Source organism: Macrosteles quadrilineatus, unplaced genomic scaffold (assembly GCF_028750875.1).
Source record: "Macrosteles quadrilineatus isolate MER2022 unplaced genomic scaffold, UCM_ALF_1.0 Scaffold_1__1_contigs__length_201487025, whole genome shotgun sequence".
Taxonomy (NCBI): Eukaryota; Metazoa; Arthropoda; class Insecta; order Hemiptera; family Cicadellidae; genus Macrosteles; species Macrosteles quadrilineatus.
Genome location: NW_026542594.1, coordinates 74,171,616 through 74,196,755, shown reverse-complemented (window position 1 = coordinate 74,196,755; position 25,140 = coordinate 74,171,616). Strand labels below are relative to the sequence as shown.

The 25,140-nt window shown below is 36.9% G+C and overlaps 1 protein-coding gene across 8 annotated transcripts in view; it reads left to right on the top strand.

Annotated features, from left to right (window-relative positions):
* LOC128983602 (uncharacterized) overlaps window positions 1–25,140 on the top strand; it is a 96,564-nt gene that overhangs the window by 6,141 nt on the left and 65,283 nt on the right. For 7 of the 8 annotated variants that reach the window (XR_008489876.1, XM_054402954.1, XM_054402951.1 and 4 more), the window contains exon 2: window positions 9,443–9,589. Coding sequence is in view for 3 of the 8 variants with exons in the window: in XM_054402951.1 (XP_054258926.1) it covers window positions 9,486–9,589 (104 nt within the window). In the remaining 5 variants the exon portion in view is untranslated. The remainder of the gene's footprint in view (window positions 1–9,442; window positions 9,590–25,140) is intronic. The other variant, XM_054402955.1, reaches the window with a different exon arrangement.

The window sequence follows — 25,140 nt, the reverse complement described above, 5'->3', positions numbered from 1 at the left end:
CCGGAAACTCTTAGACAAGAAATGTTGACAAGAATACACACAGGTCACCTAGGAATTACTAAATGTCGACTTAGGGCCAACAATATTATGTGGTGGCCGGGAATGTCATCACTTGATATTGAGAAATATGCAAACCCTAATAACTCCCGGAAAGTAATCCATAGCTAAAATAAAAGTCAATAATTTGGTGAATTATTTAAGACTATAAAGAGTTTTGGGAGTTATTTAGAATTGGGGATATATGTCTTTAACTAAAGATAAATTTCAAAATAAATACATTTTAATGTTAAATTAAGAACCATGACTTATTTTAAAATTGTCAGATTTTGTTTAATGATCAATAAAATTAAAGCCAAACATTTACTGAGTAATTTGAGACCAGAAATAACTTTGTGACGTATTAACAACCCGAGTTATAAATCTTTTAATAAAAATATATTTCTAAAAAGTTAAATTTAATATTGTTCTGAGGTTCATCGCTGGTCTTCAACTCGTCTGATTTTAATTATCAAGAGCTCAAATGAAAGCCCTTACATTACTGAATATTTTAAGCCTAGAACGAACTACAAGCGTCAATAAGAACTGGAGATATAAGAAACATAATGTTAAAACAATTATCAAACTACGAAACGTCCATAAGAAATGTATGGTGGAGAGTTTTCGTTTGAATATAAATTTCTAAATGAATAAAGATATTTAAAAACGGATTTTGACTTTTAAATCAGTGTAAAAATGTAGTTGGTAACGATGTGTCACAACACTATCATTGCATTGAAAAAAAATTATGTATGTCCAATATGGCGGATCCAAGATGGCGGCCAAAAACATGTTCCCTATCAAAATGAAGTACTAACCACCCAATAAATACAGGCGGTGGTCCTAAGTCAATATCTCGAAAAATGTGCATAACAAATGCATGTGAAATATGTTTTTTTCAATTTGTCCAATGTTGGGAAAAGCCGCCATTTTAAATTCTGATTTTAGTCACTTTCCCATGGATGGATTTTGTGGGATTTTGGATATGTTGTAAAGCGACATTTGTTGAGTAGAATACCACTTCAATCGCTTATGAAGCAATTTTGCCCAGGTCAAATCATAATTTTACTAGACTAAAGATGTTCAACCTCTATGGTTATTTAATTATTATTTCACCATATGTTTTTATTTACTTTCTTTAATAATATTTTCTTGTATTTGTGTCTTGATTAAAAACCGTTTAGTTTCACACGATTAGCCGATATTTATACTATAGAAAGGATTTCATGTGTTCTAAATAACAATCTCTCTAGACATCAATAATCAATAGCATTCAAAGTCAAAGTCAAGTCAAAGTCAAATCATTTATTTTCACACAACGTTTTACAGATCCAGCATAGCTGGGAAACAGGTGAAATGGTCATGGACAATTAAAATACATAAAACTATAATAACTATACAATATGTTGTTCAAAGGTTTATTGCGGACATTTTCCATCACGAATGTAAAAAACAATACACAACGTTTCGGGATCTGGAATCTGATCCCGTCTTCAGGTGAAAAAAACTTAACTAACACATTACAACTAACAATACACAAACGCCCAACCTAAGTTGGAATACACTACCGAAGGTAGTAGTCAAAAAATATGCACTGTATAGCAGTCAAGTCATGATACAACATGCAATTAATAACAAATCACAAAACACTATAATCTATAAAAGGTTTACGTACAAAAAACTCACACAATGGAACACTAACAACACGTACGCTATGACTCCACCAATGAGACTGAACCAACATGGCTGACCAATCGGAAACACGGAGACAACAGAAATGGCTTCCGGTCCCTGGAAAAGTAAAACCAACAAAAAGGCGGAGCGATGTACGATGCCGCAAGATGGGTGTTAATTATGTTTATTCCTATCACGAGTTTTACTACGAGTTAACATAACGTGCGAATTTTGAGGAGAACTCGTTATTTCCCTATTTATTGAACAATTAAGTTCCCTATCCTTTAGTTCCTTGTTCAAAATGGGTAGCCAAAGTGGCCTTATTTCAACCGATGACTGACTGATTGGTTGGTCTGCTAATTTAATGTATGAGGCTTCAATGAGTTTACGTTTGAAAAAATGAGGTTCCTTATGGACAATTTTTGCCTCTTCAAAATTCATTCGATGATTTTCGGACCAGCAGTGATGAGCGATCTTAGATTTGTCCACTAAACCTTTTTTGGTGTTTTCTCTGTGTTCTTTGATTCTAATGTTCAACGGTCTTTTTGTCTCGCCATAGTAAGGCCTGGAACAATCATTGCAATTTATTCTGTAAACACAGTTTTTAGTATCCTGAGTGTCATTTTTGGGTTTTGTTTTGACGAGACTCTGCCTAAGTGTGTTTTGTGTCCTAAATGCTGTTTGCACATTAAATTTCCTAGCAACCCTTCTGATTTTTTCCGACAGTCCTGACACATACGGGATTGACATGTGGACGAGTTTTTCCTTGCGATTTTGTAAAGGTTCACGCGTAGCCCTATCTTTCTTGCATTTGTTTATAATGGATCGAGGGTATCCGTTACTAGCCAAATCCTGTTCTACTTTCTTAATTTCATCCTTTAACTCATCCTGATTGGAGCAAATGCTCTTAGCCCTGTCAAACAGAGAGTAAGCAACCCCCTCCTTGACAGAAATTTGGTGGTTTGATTGAAAGTTTAGATACTGCCCTGTGTGTGTCTTTTTTCTAAAAACAGATGTTCTAAGACTGTTCAAATGCTTTTCTACGCACACGTCCAAAAAGGGGAGTTTGTTTTGTGATTCCACCTCCATGGTTAGTTTTATGGAGGATGAAACGCTATTAAGATGCTCTAAAAACTCATTCAATTTATCATCTCCATGAGGGAAAACCACGAAAGTGTCATCGACATATCTCCACCATATCCTCGGTTTGAGCCGAGCTGAAGCCAAAGCTTTTTGCTCAAACTCCTCCATAAAGATGTTGGCAAAGATAGGTGACAATGGTGACCCTATGGCCATACCCTCATCTTGACGGTATAATTTACCCTCTAATTGGAAATAGTTACATTGAGTACACAACTCCAAAAGTTCCATTATGACGTTAACAGGGAGTTTAGTTCTGTTTGCTAAAGTATCGTCGTTTGTGAGACGAGTCTCAATTATTTTTAGGGTTTCCGAAACGGGGACATTCGTAAACAGACTTTCAACATCGAAGCTGACCAGCTTGTCAGTATCAGCCAGTACGATAGATTTAGACTTTTCTACAAAATCTTTGGAGTTTTTGATAAACGAATCAGTGTTTCCTACTAAAGGCTTTAAAATGTCCAGAAGGACTTTAGACAATTCCCTACAAGCAGAATCACGGGAGCTAACTATTGGTCTCAGAGGAACGTTAGGTTTGTGGATCTTAGGTAACCCGTACATGTGTGGAATTTTGGAATGGTGTGGTGTCAACCGAGTCCTTTGTTTGTCGCTAAAAAACTTTTTGTGTTTTCTTAGAGTACTGGCGATTTTACGCTCGAAAGTTTCTGTGGGGTCTTTTTTCAATTGGGTGTATTGGCCAGATTGCAAAGTTTCTAACATTTTTTCTTCGTATGTCACAGTATCAAGAACTACCGTGGCATTCCCTTTATCCGCGGGCAAAATCTTTACAGTACCGTCTTTCCCAAGGACTGATACTGCTTTGGTTTCCTCTTTACTAAGATTAGGTTTAGGAGTAGGAATTTTCTTTAGTAAAATACTAGCTTCACAACGGAACTGATCCCCCTGAGACTCAGGTAACTGAGAAACAGCAGACTCAATCCCTGTCACAAAATCCAGCGTTTTAACTGATTTAGGCACAACGGAAAAATTTAGCCCTCTGCTCAAAACAGAAATCTCAACTGGGTTTAGAACTTTAGAAGACAGATTCACAACTTGGTTTTTTGCATCATCACACTGTGAAATTTGAGTATTCCTATCAATGTTATCGGGAGGTCTGAGATGTTGTAGTTTAGCCTTTTGCCTAGCCTTCACATTTTCCGATTCTTTGTTGAACCTATTTTGTATGCTTTGAAAAATGTTTTGAAAATCAGAACCTATTATTAGTGCCAATTCAGCTTTTTTGTTCTCAATAGAGCTTTTCAGAAGTCTTTTTTCTAAACGGTGGTGTTCAATTCTTTCATTGATTAGAGATTTAGAAGCTAAAGACATTATTTTGCTGGCTTTGAAACTTTTGTAAGGAGGCTTTAGGTAAAAACCTTTAGGTATCAAATTATCACGTTTGCATTTCACAAGAAAGGTCAAATGGTTTGTGTGATTAGCCAATTTTAAATGCATTTGTTCCAATTCACTTATTTGATTACTTACTCCGGGTCCGTACCGAGAATCAATTCTTTGTTTGAAGTTCATTGTTGGTGATGGTGAGTTAATGTTGTTCAAAGGTTTATTGCGGACATTTTCCATCACGAATGTAAAAAACAATACACAACGTTTCGGGATCTGGAATCTGATCCCGTCTTCAGGTGAAAAAAACTTAACTAACACATTACAACTAACAATACACAAACGCCCAACCTAAGTTGGAATACACTACCGAAGGTAGTAGTCAAAAAATATGCACTGTATAGCAGTCAAGTCATGATACAACATGCAATTAATAACAAATCACAAAACACTATAATCTATAAAAGGTTTACGTACAAAAAACTCACACAATGGAACACTAACAACACGTACGCTATGTTAATTGTTCAATAAATAGGGAAATAACGAGTTCTCCTCAAAATTCGCACGTTATGTTAACTCGTAGTAAAACTCGTGATAGGAATAAACATAATTAACACCCATCTTGCGGCATCGTACATCGCTCCGCCTTTTTGTTGGTTTTACTTTTCCAGGGACCGGAAGCCATTTCTGTTGTCTCCGTGTTTCCGATTGGTCAGCCATGTTGGTTCAGTCTCATTGGTGGAGTCATAGCGTACGTGTTGTTAGTGTTCCATTGTGTGAGTTTTTTGTACGTAAACCTTTTATAGATTATAGTGTTTTGTGATTTGTTATTAATTGCATGTTGTATCATGACTTGACTGCTATACAGTGCATATTTTTTGACTACTACCTTCGGTAGTGTATTCCAACTTAGGTTGGGCGTTTGTGTATTGTTAGTTGTAATGTGTTAGTTAAGTTTTTTTCACCTGAAGACGGGATCAGATTCCAGATCCCGAAACGTTGTGTATTGTTTTTTACATTCGTGATGGAAAATGTCCGCAATAAACCTTTGAACAACATTAACTCACCATCACCAACAATGAACTTCAAACAAAGAATTGATTCTCGGTACGGACCCGGAGTAAGTAATCAAATAAGTGAATTGGAACAAATGCATTTAAAATTGGCTAATCACACAAACCATTTGACCTTTCTTGTGAAATGCAAACGTGATAATTTGATACCTAAAGGTTTTTACCTAAAGCCTCCTTACAAAAGTTTCAAAGCCAGCAAAATAATGTCTTTAGCTTCTAAATCTCTAATCAATGAAAGAATTGAACACCACCGTTTAGAAAAAAGACTTCTGAAAAGCTCTATTGAGAACAAAAAAGCTGAATTGGCACTAATAATAGGTTCTGATTTTCAAAACATTTTTCAAAGCATACAAAATAGGTTCAACAAAGAATCGGAAAATGTGAAGGCTAGGCAAAAGGCTAAACTACAACATCTCAGACCTCCCGATAACATTGATAGGAATACTCAAATTTCACAGTGTGATGATGCAAAAAACCAAGTTGTGAATCTGTCTTCTAAAGTTCTAAACCCAGTTGAGATTTCTGTTTTGAGCAGAGGGCTAAATTTTTCCGTTGTGCCTAAATCAGTTAAAACGCTGGATTTTGTGACAGGGATTGAGTCTGCTGTTTCTCAGTTACCTGAGTCTCAGGGGGATCAGTTCCGTTGTGAAGCTAGTATTTTACTAAAGAAAATTCCTACTCCTAAACCTAATCTTAGTAAAGAGGAAACCAAAGCAGTATCAGTCCTTGGGAAAGACGGTACTGTAAAGATTTTGCCCGCGGATAAAGGGAATGCCACGGTAGTTCTTGATACTGTGACATACGAAGAAAAAATGTTAGAAACTTTGCAATCTGGCCAATACACCCAATTGAAAAAAGACCCCACAGAAACTTTCGAGCGTAAAATCGCCAGTACTCTAAGAAAACACAAAAAGTTTTTTAGCGACAAACAAAGGACTCGGTTGACACCACACCATTCCAAAATTCCACACATGTACGGGTTACCTAAGATCCACAAACCTAACGTTCCTCTGAGACCAATAGTTAGCTCCCGTGATTCTGCTTGTAGGGAATTGTCTAAAGTCCTTCTGGACATTTTAAAGCCTTTAGTAGGAAACACTGATTCGTTTATCAAAAACTCCAAAGATTTTGTAGAAAAGTCTAAATCTATCGTACTGGCTGATACTGACAAGCTGGTCAGCTTCGATGTTGAAAGTCTGTTTACGAATGTCCCCGTTTCGGAAACCCTAAAAATAATTGAGACTCGTCTCACAAACGACGATACTTTAGCAAACAGAACTAAACTCCCTGTTAACGTCATAATGGAACTTTTGGAGTTGTGTACTCAATGTAACTATTTCCAATTAGAGGGTAAATTATACCGTCAAGATGAGGGTATGGCCATGGGGTCACCATTGTCACCTATCTTTGCCAACATCTTTATGGAGGAGTTTGAGCAAAAAGCTTTGGCTTCAGCTCGGCTCAAACCGAGGATATGGTGGAGATATGTCGATGACACTTTCGTGGTTTTCCCTCATGGAGATGATAAATTGAATGAGTTTTTAGAGCATCTTAATAGCGTTTCATCCTCCATAAAACTAACCATGGAGGTGGAATCACAAAACAAACTCCCCTTTTTGGACGTGTGCGTAGAAAAGCATTTGAACAGTCTTAGAACATCTGTTTTTAGAAAAAAGACACACACAGGGCAGTATCTAAACTTTCAATCAAACCACCAAATTTCTGTCAAGGAGGGGGTTGCTTACTCTCTGTTTGACAGGGCTAAGAGCATTTGCTCCAATCAGGATGAGTTAAAGGATGAAATTAAGAAAGTAGAACAGGATTTGGCTAGTAACGGATACCCTCGATCCATTATAAACAAATGCAAGAAAGATAGGGCTACGCGTGAACCTTTACAAAATCGCAAGGAAAAACTCGTCCACATGTCAATCCCGTATGTGTCAGGACTGTCGGAAAAAATCAGAAGGGTTGCTAGGAAATTTAATGTGCAAACAGCATTTAGGACACAAAACACACTTAGGCAGAGTCTCGTCAAAACAAAACCCAAAAATGACACTCAGGATACTAAAAACTGTGTTTACAGAATAAATTGCAATGATTGTTCCAGGCCTTACTATGGCGAGACAAAAAGACCGTTGAACATTAGAATCAAAGAACACAGAGAAAACACCAAAAAAGGTTTAGTGGACAAATCTAAGATCGCTCATCACTGCTGGTCCGAAAATCATCGAATGAATTTTGAAGAGGCAAAAATTGTCCATAAGGAACCTCATTTTTTCAAACGTAAACTCATTGAAGCCTCATACATTAAATTAGCAGACCAACCAATCAGTCAGTCATCGGTTGAAATAAGGCCACTTTGGCTACCCATTTTGAACAAGGAACTAAAGGATAGGGAACTTAATTGTTCAATAAATAGGGAAATAACGAGTTCTCCTCAAAATTCGCACGTTATGTTAACTCGTAGTAAAACTCGTGATAGGAATAAACATAATTAACACCCATCTTGCGGCATCGTACATCGCTCCGCCTTTTTGTTGGTTTTACTTTTCCAGGGACCGGAAGCCATTTCTGTTGTCTCCGTGTTTCCGATTGGTCAGCCATGTTGGTTCAGTCTCATTGGTGGAGTCATAGCGTACGTGTTGTTAGTGTTCCATTGTGTGAGTTTTTTGTACGTAAACCTTTTATAGATTATAGTGTTTTGTGATTTGTTATTAATTGCATGTTGTATCATGACTTGACTGCTATACAGTGCATATTTTTTGACTACTACCTTCGGTAGTGTATTCCAACTTAGGTTGGGCGTTTGTGTATTGTTAGTTGTAATGTGTTAGTTAAGTTTTTTTCACCTGAAGACGGGATCAGATTCCAGATCCCGAAACGTTGTGTATTGTTTTTTACATTCGTGATGGAAAATGTCCGCAATAAACCTTTGAACAACATTAACTCACCATCACCAACAATGAACTTCAAACAAAGTATACAATATGCTAAAAAAACAAATATATACATCATTTTAAAAAAATCATTAACTTTGTAATACCCTTTATTAAGCAGCAATTTGGTAACTTCTTTTTTGTATTTTTCAAGAGATTCTAATGATTTAATATTATCAGGCAGTTTATTATACAGTTTTTTCCCTAGATATTGTGGAAGGGTTTCAAGTTAGGTAAGGCTATGAATGGGCAGTTGTAAATCATTTCGATGTCGTGTTAAATAATTATGGTTATGGTTTTCATTCATAAAAGATTCAAGATTTTTTTTATCAAGATTATAAAAACATAAGCAAGATATAAACTGACGGAAGTGTTAATATTTTCAATTCTCTAAATAATAATTTACAGGATCGCCGAACATTCATAGAAATGTTATTTTCCTTTGTATTGTATTTTGTAATTTGTTACTGCGCTATAGATTATTTGTTACAAGCCTATGTTACAATTAATGTTTATGTTATGTTTGTTGGCTAAGGTAGCTGTGCTATTGTCAACAAAACACGTGGTTCACTACTGAGCTTAAACAACGCGTTCTATATAGATTCTATATGCTGCAGAGTGAATGTGGTACCTAACTTTATGTAAGTTATTGTACTGGGCCCAAATATGTATTTACTAACAATTGACTTGTCTATGCATTATATATGTAAAAGTGACAAATAAATGTCTTATGTCTTAACCCTATTGTTCTATTGATTAAATAATGAATAATTACTAATTGTTAAACTAGGCCTACCTTCTAGTCTTTTACCTTCGATCTCTTTACCACATTTGAAAGCATTAATGTAGTTAGTGACCTCCGAGTGCCTAAGTTTATGTTGCCAGTCTAAGGTAGATAAGTTAGGGTTAAAAAAGATCTACCATATGGGCACTAATCATCTTAATCTGAATTTCAACCCAAACATGAAAGATAGGCCTAGGCCTGAGTCATGTTGTGAAGCTGAAGTTTTAGTCAAGAGTTGGGTACAGTTCCACAGAGAGTTTACGATAGCCTAAGTTATATTTATAAATATAAGCTAATTTAGATATAACTATCTAATCTACGATTAAAATATTTCAATCAATATAAGTTAAATTGATTTATTTAAAGTTTTCTGGATGTGCCGGAAATTGAAACCGTCCCTCCAGCACCGAAGTCTTGGTAGGAAACTTACATATGTGCTCTGGTCTTTGTTTCAGAAGCGGCAAACTTACTTGGAGAAGAGATAATCTTTTTTGGACAATGAGTAAGAGCAATACAATTATTTGTGCTGCTAAAAACTGCTATAGTTCATTAGTGACACACCCAAATAAAAGTTTCTTTGGTTTTCCCACTGACACATCTTTGTAAGTACTGTAACTTATTTCAAAAAAATTTGTCATGGGAGTATTTTAGTTGTTTTTATTGATACTTACTATCAGCACTGTTTTGTGCACAAAATGCAATTTTGGTAATTGTATTAAGTATAACAGCTGCTTATCTCTAGCTCCATATCCAATTGCTGGTCAAGGATTTGCAGTGTTGGGAAGTAGCGTGCTACTTTTTTTGTAGCGTTAGCTGTAGCAGCCTACTTTTAAGATTTTGTAGCTTTATCTGTAGCTAGCTAGATTTCTTAGCTACTTTTCTCGCTACATTAACCCTAGCCTATAATTACATTAAACACATTAACATGATGCCTATAATGGCCACTATCGTAATGTGATAGTACGGGCCGAAATTTTTGTAACGGTAAAAAAACCACCAATAATCAGCTATACCCCTACTATAATTGCAAATTAGGTAGTATACTTTAATTTGGAATAAACCCTGTTAAGCAGGTAGTAGATGTGAGATAATAACACGTTCGCTACTGCAATAGTACAAAATTTTTCATCCACATGGACCAGCGACGCTCACATGCGACGGCCGGTTTCCACCCAGGCTAGTCACATTAAAATAGACCGCCGTCGCATATTTGCTGCAGGGCTCTAATGTTATTAAAATGGGATACGATTTTAAAACGATACGTACGATACTTAAAAATTCATAAAACAAAATGGCGGCCATTTAATGTTTTGTTTCTTAAATAACTCAAAAACCGTTGATTTTACCTAAATTTTAAATGGCTGCCATTTTGTTTTATAAATTTGAAAAATCGTCATAATTTTTTTGTAGCTTTGTCTACTTGTCATAAATGTTTGTGCAAAGTTTCCATTTCGTATGTTTAACCATCCTTTAGAAAAAAATTTATTACTGAAATAAACAAAATGGCGGCTATGTGAGTAACTAAGGACTTCCGGACAATTTAAATATGATATTTAGGTATGTTTCTTACCCAGGAGCAATGCCCTAAAATATTGGTAGAGAGTTCCGGGACACCCTGTATATACAGGGTGATTGATATAAGTGTGCCTGCTGTTTTTTTTTTTTTTTTTTGAAAGTTATAGGAGATATAAAAAAAATGTAAAATTGTAATATAAAAAAAAATAATTAATAAATAATAGCCTAAATAATTAATAAAATTAATAATGTAATATAAAAAATTGTAAGATGGCGGAAAGCAGTGGTCACTTGTAAATTAGCTCTCTATAAAAGTTCATATTTCAGTGATATTAGGAAGTATATTTTGTAAAATACAGTATAAGTGAATTTTTGAACATACCTTTGGCTGTTTCCAAGTGAATTAAAGGAGGAGTCAGTAGTGATAGGTTTTAAAAACTGATAATAAGATTGCAGTGGTGAAGGGTTCGGGATTAGACTGGTTTGATAAGGAAAGGAAGTCCAGCCAAGGCCAAGGTCAACTCAGGTACCCGAACTCTTATCAGTCAGCAGAGATAACAAGTGAATCTATGATTTTAACCTTCACTACTTAGAATTTTTCAGCTTGAAAAATAAACGTTATATTTCTTATTAATAATTTTTATAAAATAAAATAAAATTATTTTTTTAAGTTAATTTTAATACAATTATTTATTTAACTTATATTGACACTGGACTGAGAATTTCTATGAACAGAGTGTTTTAAGGCCTGAATTATAAAGGCATACATTTTGTTTTAAATTACATTTATTGTTGACTTCAGAGTATTTTTGAAATATGTCTAAAACTTTATGTGGCATTTGTTCAAAAGGGGTGAGGTCTTCAGCAATATTTTGTAATAGCTGTGATAACTGGTTTCATTTAAGCTGTTTGAATTTGGACTACTCAACGGTAAAAAAATTTTCAACGGAAGAAGTAAATCAATGGCAATGTACTGGATGCTTACAAAATACTAATAAAAATGAAACAGAACTGAAAAACGATATTCAACGAGAGGGGGTGTCTCTGGCAGAAGAAATAGACAGTGTGCTGTTGAAAGAAAATGAAAACCTTAGGCAACAGCTACATGAGGCAAAAAATAAAAGCTCTTTTTTCGAACTTCAACTTGAAGATGATTTAAAACAAAAAGAAGAAGAACTGGAAGAAATGAAAAAGTGTCATGAAAACCAAGTACTTGATTTAGAGGATAAAATAAAGACCCTTGAAGGTAAACTAAAAAAGGAAAAGGAATTGAAAGAAATTATAATATCGCAAGCAGAAGAGGAAAAAACGTGTCCAACAGAAAAACAGTGGTATTTCTAATCAAACAACAGTAAATAACAAATGCATGGAGTGTAACATACTTAGAGAAGAATCAAACAACATGATGTCATCTCTAAGAACCTTAGAAACCATTATATCACTGTTGAAATCAGAAAATAATGATCTAGAAAAAAAACTACAGTCTATGGAAAATGTTAAATCCACCTGTTTAAGTTGTTTTCCCCCTCTAGCTACTCAATCAAGCATTAGGGTTGAATCTGACAGTTTATCAGAATGGCAGGAAGTTAAAATCTCCAAAAAAAGACAGTCTCAAGTTCTAATGACAAGTACACCTACACTCAACATAAACAATCGCTTTGACGCTCTCTCAGAAACCCATGAGAACAGACAAGAAGATGACGCAGAATTAGTTCCTTCTACAACAATTAAACAAACCAATACAACTGCAAACAAAAATATTGGAAAAAACAAAATCAAGAAAAAAACTAAAATGCTTTTGTGTGCTGATAGCCATGGCAGGGATCTCTCGCATCATCTAAATGGAAACACTAAATCTCTTGAGGCAGTAGGTTTTGTAAGACCTGGAGCCTGTGCAAATGAAGTCTTAATTGAGAAGAATATTGACGGGGAGAAACTTAAAGAAGAAGATTTTTTGCTAATAATGGCTGGTTCTAATGACATTGCTAGAAATGAGGCCCAGCATGCCCTGGATAGTATATCAAAAACAATAAAAAAATACAGCAAGCAAAAAATAATAGTTGCAGATTTTCCATTAAGATATGACTTGACAGAATGGTCTTGCGTGAACACTGAAATCAGGATCTCGAATGAAACTTTGAAACAAGTGTGTTGTCAGCACAGTAATGTAACACTGGTAAAAGTGAGTTCAAGTGAGCGTTATCATCACACACGACATGGACAACACGTTAATAGAATCGGCAAGAGGTGGCTGGCCAATAAAATCATTGAGGCAGCATCTGAAACCCATGCAGCAACGAATGAGGCCCTTACATCCAAATACAATGATGAGTTCTACAAGCTACCGGAAGGAACATCGCAGGATGTCAGTCCCATCACAGACAGAGAGGTGAGCCACAGCAGTCCACAACCACAGGGAAACGGCCAAGAGATGACAACACCAGCCAAATTAGGTTAGGTAGCTCTAGATTAGATTTTAAGATTACGCATAATTTAGATTCATTAATGCACATAAACATTCAAGGAATAAAAGAAAAATTTGATGACTTGAGCTTAATTTTGGATCAAATAAATAAAAAAACTTTAATTATATCTTTAAATGAACATTGGTTGCCTAAAGAAAATATAGAACTGTTGAACAAAATCGATGGATTCTGTGTAGCTGACTACTATGCTAGGAAAAATGGTTCAAGAGGTGGGTCAGCAATTTTATTAAAACAAAATGCAGGTATAGAATATAAAATAAGAAATGACCTTAAAATTTTTAATGAAGATTTTTATTTTGAATGTTCCATCATTGAAATTCTGAACTTTGTAAAACCGACAATAATTGTATCGTTATACAGAGTACCATACAAGTTCACATTAGCTAGTTTTCTGAAAAAGTTACAGTATTTATTAAATAAGTTGAAAGGGAGGAAAATCTTAAATGTATTAATAGCTACTGATTGTAATATTAATGTCTTAGATAATAAGGCTTCAGATGGATTTTTGAATGTTCTATATTTTAATGGTTTCAAAGTCAATGTTATGGAGGTGACCAGACCTAGCAGTGGAACTTGCATTGATAATATTATTACTAATGAGAAACATGAGATAGAAGACATTCTCCTTAAAGATATAGGTATTTCCGATCATAGTGCCATTTGGGCTACATTACCCAGATTTAAAGAAAAGAAAAAAAATAAAGAACATGTCCTTAAAAGATATTTTGTGACGCAAAATTCTAGGGGGGAATAAACTGGTATTCACCTAAGTCAGGCTAGGCCTACCCCTAGAACCAGCCACACTCAAATTTCTTCCCCGGAGTGCTCAGAAGGAGCCGAGAAAAATCCAGGGGTCGATACGAAGTTGTCACGGCTTTGACTGATCAATTTATTAAAATTCTATCGAAGGCTCAGAGCTCCAGAAGCGCTCAGGAAATCCTGCAGACGCTCAGTAGGAGCTATTTCATCCTCACCTTCGCTAACGTGTTTTGGAGAATTTTGCCTAACTTTTATACTGACTCTATAGGACTGACGAGTATTCAATCTTAGCCAATGTGATTTAAATACTCGTAATAAACTGTGAACTATCTGGCTAAAGTCGTTGGTAAATAATATAAAATCGAATATAAGGTAAAAGTAATTCCTACAGAGTCGTCGGGCCTAATTAATGTAATTGGACGGATAATTTAACGTGAGTGGTTTAAAATAAATTTAATATTAATTTTCGTAGCTGATTGTTCAAATCAGCCTGCTCCCAAGACTTGATTCTTTCACCCGCCAAAGACGGGGTTTAGAACTTAGACGACAAGTCTCGGGGTATTAAAACGTCGAGTCAATTAAAATAATATAAGTAATAATCACGCGTTAAGTGAACGGAGAAATCGTAATTTCGAAACTAATTGATTAAAATAAAATAAACGGTCGCCACCGCTAGTCACTGGCAGGCAGGAACTGGCGGGTCAAGACTCAAGTTACGATATTAAATTTAGATAATTCGAATCGGTAATTTAAGAAAACGAAGAAGTAAAATAAGTTAAGTATGCGTATAATAAAGATAAAACAAAAATAACGTGAAACGTAAAAAGGAGCCTAACTGGTGTGTTAGCTAACCTCCGTAATCGAATCGTAGGGTCGTATTCGTAAGTCGTGTGTGAGCTAGTCGGCGGTCAAATAGCGAATAATCTTGTCCGGCTCAAATCATGATTTCCTCGGTCGAGGCTTAATCGCTCTGGTGGTGAGTTCGAGAACTAGCCAACAGCTGATCGGAAATTCACCTGTTGAGCCGGTCTAGTTTCGTCTGTCGTCTGTCAACAAATAAACACCAGTTTGGGGTTATGTCGTCGTCGGCGTTAAATACCTGTAAAATCGGCCGGTTTAACTTTATTATGTGAAACGAAGTGCTATTATGAATAAATATGTAGTTGTGGATGTGTTTGTGTACTTCACTGTGAATAAAAATAGGCCTACGTTCTTTGGCCCATAGCCCAAGCTATGGCCAACACATAGGCCTCGGAGTAGGCTATTGTGGTTAAAAATCGGGTAAGTTCTGGTGTTCATTTATTCATAGTACGTTTTTACCCCCCTCAAAATTTGGTACCTTACACCCCTTACCAACTTCAGCAAAAAAAAGAAAAAAAAGATCTTAAACGTAGGGGTTCGGACGGGGTCGGAATGGTCTCGAAGAAGGGGTGCCTGTGTAAGTCGTCGTTTAGTCGTAATCGTTCGTATCGTATCGCGTCAACCAACGGGAGGGATATCACCAGCTCCGTCGGGGCGTGCGTCGGAGTTCGTTGCGTTGTTCGATCGGCTGTTCGGTTTTGAAGAATCTACGTCGTGTCGGGCGTCGTCCACGAGGCACGTCGGCCACCTCCGATGTGAGGTGACTCACCACGACAAGGCCTGATTGGCCGTCGTTCGTCGCGGTTGGCCTCGATGCGTCATCTTTCCGGTCTCGGCGAATTAGTACGTTGGAACGTTCACGAGGCACGTCGGCCACCTCCGATGTGAGGTGACTCACCGTGGCCAGGCCCGTTTGGCCCTCGTTTGCCACGGGTTGCCTCGGGAAAGCGTCCTTTACGATAAATTGCGTTACAGGATTTCTGGGGTACCTCTGTTTGACAGGGGTTGCAATTGCCCTGAGCCACTGCGTCTGCTCAGTCAACGCCGACTACCCCTAATCGTTGTAAAACAGCGGTATTTCGCGTTCCAGAAATTCTGCAAATTTCGTGTTTGTTTTTCGTGTAATTTTGAAAATTTGGATTTCGTGGTTGATGTTTTTGACCAGAAAGGGCGGGGAGACATCGTCGTTGTGAAGGTTTCGTACTGCGGTGTGTACTCTGACGAGAGCGAGGTCAGCAGTACACCGAATGCCGAGTACCACCTCCACACTTAGGCCAGGGACGTGGATATCCCGTGAATAAGGTTGGTCAGCGATTTCGTCGTCTACTCGGTATCGATCCGAAACACACGCTCCGTTGGCCATTCGTTGGTTGACGTCAGTCTGTTCGGGTACGACGCCGCACGTCCGAAGGTGACGTGCGATCTCCAATCAGACTGACTGACGAGCCGGTATCGACGAGGGCGCTGAACGTCTCACCTGAGATGACCGCGTCGACGAAGGGTCGGTCATCTCTGGGGCGCGTTCGCGGCTGACGGTTCCCGTGAATTGCGTTATGAAATGGAGCAAACGGCTCCACTCGGAGGTCGTACGGCGTCAGGTAAATCATTGCGTCTATCGAACGTTATGTGGTGATCGTGTTCCGTCGTTGGACCGAAAAACGTGATGCGCGACGGAATATCTTGCCTGCGCGATGGGATGTTGGCTGGCAGCTTTACCAACACTTTGAGGGTTCGTTGAACAGGTGAAGAACGTTCGGTGGGAGTCCGAGTATCTCTCGCGCGCTGGCCGTCTCCTTTTGCGTGGAAGGAGGTTCCAGCAACTGCGGTCGAATTCAGATATCATGGGCCGCATAAGCGGTAGTCCACGACATCGTAGTCACCGTCGGGTTCATCGGCTGACCGATGCTTCCCAACGGGTTTCTCAAAGACTCGCAAAAGCGTTTGCGAAGCTCGGCGACGCTACTCCCAGTTCCCAGCTGATACTTCGTCGTCTCAGCTATTACCGTCCGCTCAAAGTGTGGATCTAACCGACGCGCGGGTCGTCTATCGGCGATCTCGCTAAGCTCTCCATCATCGAAGACATTTTTTCGGGAATTTCATCGTGGTTGTTATCGTAACGTGGCTAATCGATAACGTATCGGGTCGAGTAATGGTCGTCGTAGTAGTCGAAGTCGTCGTATATTTCGTTCATCTCGTCATTTCGTTTGAATGTTCGAGTCAAAACCGTGTTTTCGAGTCCAAATGTTCGGGCGCCAGAGATGTGACGCAAAATTCTAGGGGGGAATAAACTGGTATTCACCTAAGTCAGGCTAGGCCTACCCCTAGAACCAGCCACACTCAAATTTCTTCCCCGGAGTGCTCAGAAGGAGCCGAGAAAAATCCAGGGGTCGATACGAAGTTGTCACGGCTTTGACTGATCAATTTATTAAAATTCTATCGAAGGCTCCGAGTTCTAGAAGCGCTCAGGAAATCCTGCAGACGCTCAGTAGGAGCTATTTCATCCTCACCTTCGCTAACGTGTTTTGGAGAATTTTGCCTAACTTTTATACTGACTCTATAGGACTGACGAGTATTCAATCTTAGCCAATGTGATTTAAATACTCGTAATAAACTGTGAACTATCTGGCTAAAGTCGTTGGTAAATAATATAAAATCGAATATAAGGTAAAAGTAATTCCTACAGAGTCGTCGGGCCTAATTAATGTAATTGGACGGATAATTTAACGTGAGTGGTTTAAAATAAATTTAATATTAATTTTCGTAGCTGATTGTTCAAATCAGCCTGCTCCCAAGACTTGATTCTTTCACCCGCCAAAGACGGGGTTTAGAACTTAGACGACAAGTCTCGGGGTATTAAAACGTCGAGTCAATTAAAATAATATAAGTAATAATTACGCGTTAAGTGAACGGAGAAATCGTAATTTCGAAACTAATTGGTTAAAATAAAATAAACGGTCGCCACCGCTAGTCACTGGCAGGCAGGAACTGGCGGGTCAAGACTCAAGTTACGATATTAAAATTAGATAATTCGAATCGGTAATTTAAGAAAACGAAGAAGTAAAATAAGTTAAGTATGCGTATAATAAAGATAAAACAAAAATAACGTGAAACGTAAAAAGGAGCCTAACTGGTGTGTTAGCTAACCTCCGTAATCGAATCGTAGGGTCGTATTCGTAAGTCGTGTGTGAGCTAGTCGGCGGTCAAATAGCGAATAATCTTGTCCGGCTCAAATCATGATTTCCTCGGTCGAGGCTTAATCGCTCTGGTGGTGAGTTCGAGAACTAGCCAACAGCTGATCGGAAATTCACCTATTGAGCCGGTCTAGTTTCGTCTGTCGTCTGTCAACAAATAAACACCAGTTTGGGGTTATGTCGTCGTCGGCGTTAAATACCTGTAAAATCGGCCGGTTTAACTTTATTATGTGAAACGAAGTGCTATTATGAATAAATATGTAGTTGTGGATGTGTTTGTGTACTTCACTGTGAATAAAAATAGGCCTACGTTCTTTGGCCCATAGCCCAAGCTATGGCCAACACATAGGCCTCGGAGTAGGCTATTGTGGTTAAAAATCGGGTAAGTTCTGGTGTTCATTTATTCATAGTACGTTTTTACCCCCCTCAAAATTTGGTACCTTACAATTTTACTCCAAATGATATAGCTGAGTTTAAGAATAAAATTAAAAACTTGAAATGGAAGGTAGAGCTTGGGAAAAGCGTAAATGATAATTATAACAATTTTTTAAACGACTTCATTTTGACCATGAATGAAGTATTTCCACCTAGACCTCAGAGAGTAAAAAACAAAAAAGAAATACAATGGGTGACAGAGGGGATCAAAGTTTCAAGTAGAAACAAACGACGTCTTCACAGAGAGGCAAAAGAGAATGGAAGTGCTGAAGCAAAACATTATTACAGAACTTACAGACAGGTGTTTAAAAAAGTGGTTAGAGCAGCAAAGCGAAGGGCAAATGATCAATATATCAAACAAGCAAAGTGCAAAAGTCAAGCATCTTGGAAAGTGATTAAAAATGAGCTAGGAATGAATACAAAGAAAAATAACGATTTTACAGAAGTACTAATTAACGGAACCATAGTTAAAGACCCCAAAGTTATTCCAGATTATTTCAATGATCATTATCTAGACATAAGAAAGAAACTGAATATTAAAAGTTCACCAGAAAAAGCTGTTAACTGTTGTAAAACAGGGATAAACTCAAAAAGTTTGTTTTTTGAGTTCAGAGAAGTACATGTTAATGAAATTTTAAAGATCATACAATCACTACCAAATAAGAAAGCTACTGGTTGGGACGAGATTCCTGTAACCTTAATCAAGGAGTGTAAAGATCATCTTGCTTTGCCAATCTGCACATTAATAAATCAATCATTGTTAACTGGTGATTTTCCATCAAAACTTAAAATTTCAATTGTTAGGCCAATTTATAAAAAAGGTGATAAAAATTTAATTGAAAACTATCGTCCTGTCTCACTGTTACCTGTTATTTCAAAGATATTTGAGAAAGCTGAAAACTTACAATTAAAGGAATATCTAGAGAAAAATAAATTAATAACTAAAAGTCAACACGGTTTTAGAAAATCCCATTCTACCAACTCAGCGCTCATCTCTTTAACAGATAATATTTACAGAGCATGGGACAGATCACAAACTACTGCAGCAATTTGTTGTGACCTGTCAAAGGCATTTGATTGTGTAGACCATGATGTCCTGTTAAAAAAATTAGAAGTATACTAGCTGACCCGGCGAACTTCGTATCGCCTAAGTTATAGGTTTCCCCTAAGACAGACCGATGGAAAGAAAGTACCGTTACGTTTAATTTTCAAGATGATCTCGTTCGCATCGCTCAATCACGTCCTGGTTGAAGTTCGTTCGCTACGCTCACTCACCTTTGGGTTGGAGCTCGTTCGCTACGCTCACTCACCTTTAGGTTGGAGCTCGTTCGCTGCGCTCACTTGCCTTCAGGTTAGCTCGTTCGCTACGCTAACTCGCCTCCAGGTTGAAGTTTGTTCGCTACGCTCACTCACCTTTGGGTTGGAGCTCGTTCGCTACGCTCACTCACCTTTAGGTTGGAGCTCGTTCGCTGCGCTCACTTGCCTTCAGGTTAGCTCGTTCGCTACGCTAACTCGCCTCCAGGTTGAAGTTCGTTCGCTACGCTCACTCACCTTTGGGTTGGAGCTCGTTCGCTACGCTCACTCACCTTTAGGTTGGAGCTCGTTCGCTGCGCTCACTTGCCTTCAGGTTAGCTCGTTCGCTACGCTAACTCGCCTCCAGGTTGAAGTTTGTTCGCTACGCTCACTCACCTTTTGGTTGCAAATTAGCTGTTGTCATAAATGTAAAAGAAATAATAGTGCTGCACCCTGTTGGTAATCCTTGTAACTTTAATGCTATTGAACATCATAGAACAGAACCAACTTGTTTAATTGAAACAGCTGTTAAGATTCATTAATTCCATTTCTCATAAGGTTAACATGGGAAACTCCAGAGCCACTGGGGCGGAGCCCTTTTAAGAATTTCGAAACGGGAAATAGTTTACGTCCGATTCGCATACCTACAGAATTTACACACCAAATTTCATAACGATCGGTGAAGTCGTTCTGGAGGAGTTTGCAGACAAACACTGTGACACGAGAATTTTATATATTAGATGGAATCAGAGGGTACAGTTTGAAATGGTTTAGATCGTACTTAACTAATAGAAAGCAAAAAACATCTTTAATAATAGATAACATGAAATATGAATCAAAATATGATACTGTAAAGTCAGGAGTTCCTCAGGGATCAATTTTAGGCCCAGCTTTGTTTGTAATATATGCTAATGACCTTCCAATGAATATTAAGGCAGAAATAGTTATGTTTGCAGATGATACTACAGCATTAATTAGAGATAATAGCACGAAAAAAATAGAATTTACAGCTGTGACAATAATAAATGAATTAGAACATTGGTTTAAAATAAATGGACTATTGCTGAATGCTGACAAGACAAATATAATTCACTTCAGAAGTATACAATATAGAGAGGGTGAAATAAAGATTAAAGTTGGCAACGATGATTTAAGTAATCAGAAATCTGTAAAATTATTAGGTGTAATATGCGATGAAAATCTAAACTGGCATGAACATATTATACCATTATGCAAGAGACTAAATACAATTTGTTTTAACATGAGCTGCCTTGCACACTGTACCAGCATAGAAACTAAACTAATATTGTACTATGGCTATTTTTATCCGTTTGTGAAATATGGAATAACATTATGGGGTTCATCTAATTTAATAAAAAACGTCTTAAAAGTACAAAAGAAATTCCTAAGAGCCATGACCCTCAAACAGCCTGGAAGCTCATGTAAAGAGATTTTTAGAGGTTTAAAGATACTTACAGTACCATGTATATACATCTTTGAGGTTCTGTGTCATGTTAAAAATAATTTAAATTGGTACTCTATTGAAAAAAATTGCCACAATTACAACACTAGAAACCGGGATTTACTTATATACCCTCATCACTCTACGACATCTTTAGAAAAGAGCATTCACTACATGGGAATTAAATTGTACAATAAACTCCCAAATGCCTTGAAAAGTCTAGCAATGACTCCAACACAATTTGCAGATAATGTTAAGAGCATTCTGATTAGAAAGTTAGTGATTTTTTATATGATTCTCAAATATTATAAGCTGGTCCTGTTCCTCGCCATAACATTTGATGATAGGTAAATTTGATTTTTCAATGTTAGCCTACAAAGATAGATATTTTTTTTTTTTGTTATGCAATTTTACAAATATTTTATTGACTACCGTAAACTTTTTGTTCATTTTTGATGTTTTACAGATATGTTTTATTATTAAATTATTTAAGTCCTGTTATTTAGTTTTAAGCTTGACAATATCTATATCTTTATAAATTTTCAGATAGACTATGCAATGTTTTTAGATGTTACAAATTTTTTTTGATTATTAATACTAAATATACGTTTAAGTCTGTTATTTAGTTTTAAGAAAGGACTATTTTTAAATGTTATAAGAAGATGACGAAGCACCTGTACATTTACCTGTAAACTCTGTACGTTATGTGCCAATAAACATGATTATGATTATGATTATGATTATAATACCATGGGTTTTTTATTTACACAATTTTGGGTCAAGTTAAAAAAATAATTTTAGCCACTATTTTTCCAATATGGCCACCAACTTTGATTTTTCTTATAGCATACCCTATATAAATGCCATTTTAAAACTTTTATTGTTGAAATTTTTCTCTAAAGCTACTCATGTAGGAGTTACAACCAGGGCCGGATTTCCCAATACTGTAGGCCCGGTAGGCCCGGGCCTATGGGCGCAAGGTCCCAGAGGGCGCACGCCCAGGATTTTTTTTATATCTAAAAATGAAAATAAATAGTCTTAGTTGATAAAAAAAAAAAAAAACTGCCTATTAAAACATTGTGATTCTGAGGGTCATAAGAAGAAATAATTGTTAGGTAACTTAAACTATTTTTCAGAACTACGCATCAATTTCGTTACAAAATTGGTAGCGAACACTTGTTATACGGGAGTAGGCTGTAGGGATGTTGACGTTGACGAGCGCCCAAGGGGTACGCATCATATTGCCACTGCACTGCCACACTATGCTGGCTCGGGCTCGGTACTAACCGATCAGAGTGATTGGGGGCGCATGCATGGTAGACATTGTTACCACCCTCACAAAACAAAACAAAAGTTATTAGCCTAACTAATAAAAATATAAAGGGTGGCTGAAAAGTAACTTGCACCCCCCCTTAACTTTTCAACCGCGTTGAGATATTTGAAATCTGTTTGTGGCAACCTTCTTAGATATGAAGGGCTACAATAATTATGGTCAGTTTTGAAAATTTTGCCCTTAGGGGTGTGGTGGTAGGGGGTAGCTCAAAAATATCAAATAGCAAGTATAGTCGAATTTGGTATCATTTTACAGGTCTTGACGAAACATAAACATTAACATAAAGAAAATAGAAATCGGACCATTAATAACAAAATGGCAGCTAAAAATTATTAAGACAATGGTCATTGAAAGTAATTTTGAACTACCATTTTTTTATTAATGCTCCGATTTCTATTTTCTTTATGTCAATTCTTCAAGACCTCTAAAATGATACCAAAATCGACTATACTTGTCATTTGAAAATTTTGAGCTACCTCCTACCCCCACACCCCTAAGGGCAAAATGTTCAAAATCGACCATAATTATTGTAGCCCCTCATATCTAAGAAGGTTGCCGGAAACATATTGCAAATATCTCAAATGGTTGAAAAGTTAAGGGGGGGTGCAAGTTACTTTTCAGCCACCCTGTATAATACCATAAGACATCCCATCTATATGGATCAGCTGTCGCCAATTTTTTACTAAAAAAGAATGTAGTTGTGTGAGCAAGTCACAGATTGCGCTAGTGTCTAAAACTCTATTTTGTACCTTATTTTTCGTTACTGACATAGTTGCTGGGTCACAACAGTTGCTATAGCTCATAATAAGTCATTCCATCAGTTTGACTTGGTAAAAACCATCATGCAATCGGCAGAAATCAGTAATTTAGATCAGCGCAATCTGTAGGTGGCTCACATCAACTAAGACAAATTTTATTAAAAACCTGGCTACAACTTTAATATGGGGATGGAATGTCTAATACGCTGTGTTGAATATTAAAACAACGACGAATTTACCTTTAAAATTTACAAAAAAATATTAATTTCAGTTTGCATTAGATTTTAGAAAAATGCAATTTCCTCCAAAGCACCATTAATGCTGTCATTTTCTCCTCAGACCTAAGGATCTGTTGGCCAGAATATTGCTATGTTTTGCTTTGGAAATATAACCTAGATCATTTAATAGTCAAAGCCTAGATGCAGTACAACCATAGATTAAATATAACTCACTCAAGTCGACTTCTTATGACATTGTTAATTAAAAATTTTTCAATGTCTAGTTTATGTTGGTGAAACTTGACGTTACTTATCACGTAATTTTGTTTCTATTATTTTAGGGTTAGTTCTATGATGTGGGTTTTAATTTCTTGTAATATAAACAGGAGACGATCTATTGTTAATGATTAGATTGTTTTATTTTGGATAAACTAGGTTTAAACATAGATAAAACATACTCCGTAAATAAAAAGAATTGTTTTCAGCTAGGCTAATCCAAAACGATGACAAATCTACTAAAGGAGTATGTTTAATCTATGGTATCACGTACTGTATGGAGTTCATATTTTTGGCCCTGAATTGGAATCAATGGCCATGTTTTTTTGCATGAATGCTCGGTGAGTTGAGTTGTTTTGTTTCGTTTCAGTCCCACGGCGGCCACAAACGTGAGCATTTAGTAAAGGCACAAATTTGCTAAAAGTGTTTAAGACGGCATTTTGTTAATGCAAACAAGTCAATTCTTAAAAAAAACTTGCAATGCAATGATTCCGACGAGGAGTGGTATTCAAGAAATTAACTTAGGCATATGGGCATGATATAGTTTTTAATAAAGGTTTGAAGGAAAGTAACTGTGACCAGACCAGACCAGACTAGGGGGCGGAAAATTGTTTTCAGCCTAGGGGCGCAAAAATGCTAAATCCGGCACTGGTTACAACATGTTAAAACTAAAAAAAAGTGACTTGCAATGTACATCCTGTGCCACTTAGCTCCTAAATTAGTAAGTTTAGAGGGAAAATGGTAAGAGTAAATAAGTCATAAAATTGCATCTACATTCCAAAAAGATCATTTAAATTAAAATATTGGTTCCATTATATCAATAATGGCCACCATTTTCCAAAATCGCAGAAAAAAAAGAAGAAAACTATCTATTTTATGGGGTTTATAGAATGTAGATGCAATTTTAAAACCTATTTACTCTTACCATTTTCCATCTAAACTTACTCATTTAGGAGCTACAGGGAAGAATGTACATTGCAAGTAATTTTTTCTTAGTTTTAACATGGTGTAACTCCTTTTTAATGTGTAACTAATTATTGTTACACTTGTTGTGTTACTAATTCCTTTTTTGGTGTAACTAATTATTAATGCCTTAAACTGGAAATTCAACCTATCAAGTAAGATTCGTATTATGGAAACCCACATAGAAAAATCAATAAAGAAATTCCATGACAAGAAGAACACTGCATTTTCACATTGCATTTCAGCCGATGTCCACAAAACAGCAAATGAGTGCAGGAGTGGCTGTGGTGTCTAGGGATCATTTTGGCAAACCTAATACTACGGACTTCATTCACAAACACTTAACCCATCAAAGAGCTAAACACGGTGCCTCAGTCTATGGCCTGGTAACAAAAGCTAAATATAATGATAAACCCACGCTAGAAGACTACGATGCTGCCTTTCAACTGCTAACAGAAGATTTCAAGAGGAAAAACCTGGAAAGGCTTATTTGCTCTCCCATGGGATGCATCCGAGACAATATTCCCGTTGATCTATTTGTCCACAACCTGGTTAAATTTCAAAAGGAAACCTCCCTCCGCCTTGGTTACGATCGTTGTGTCC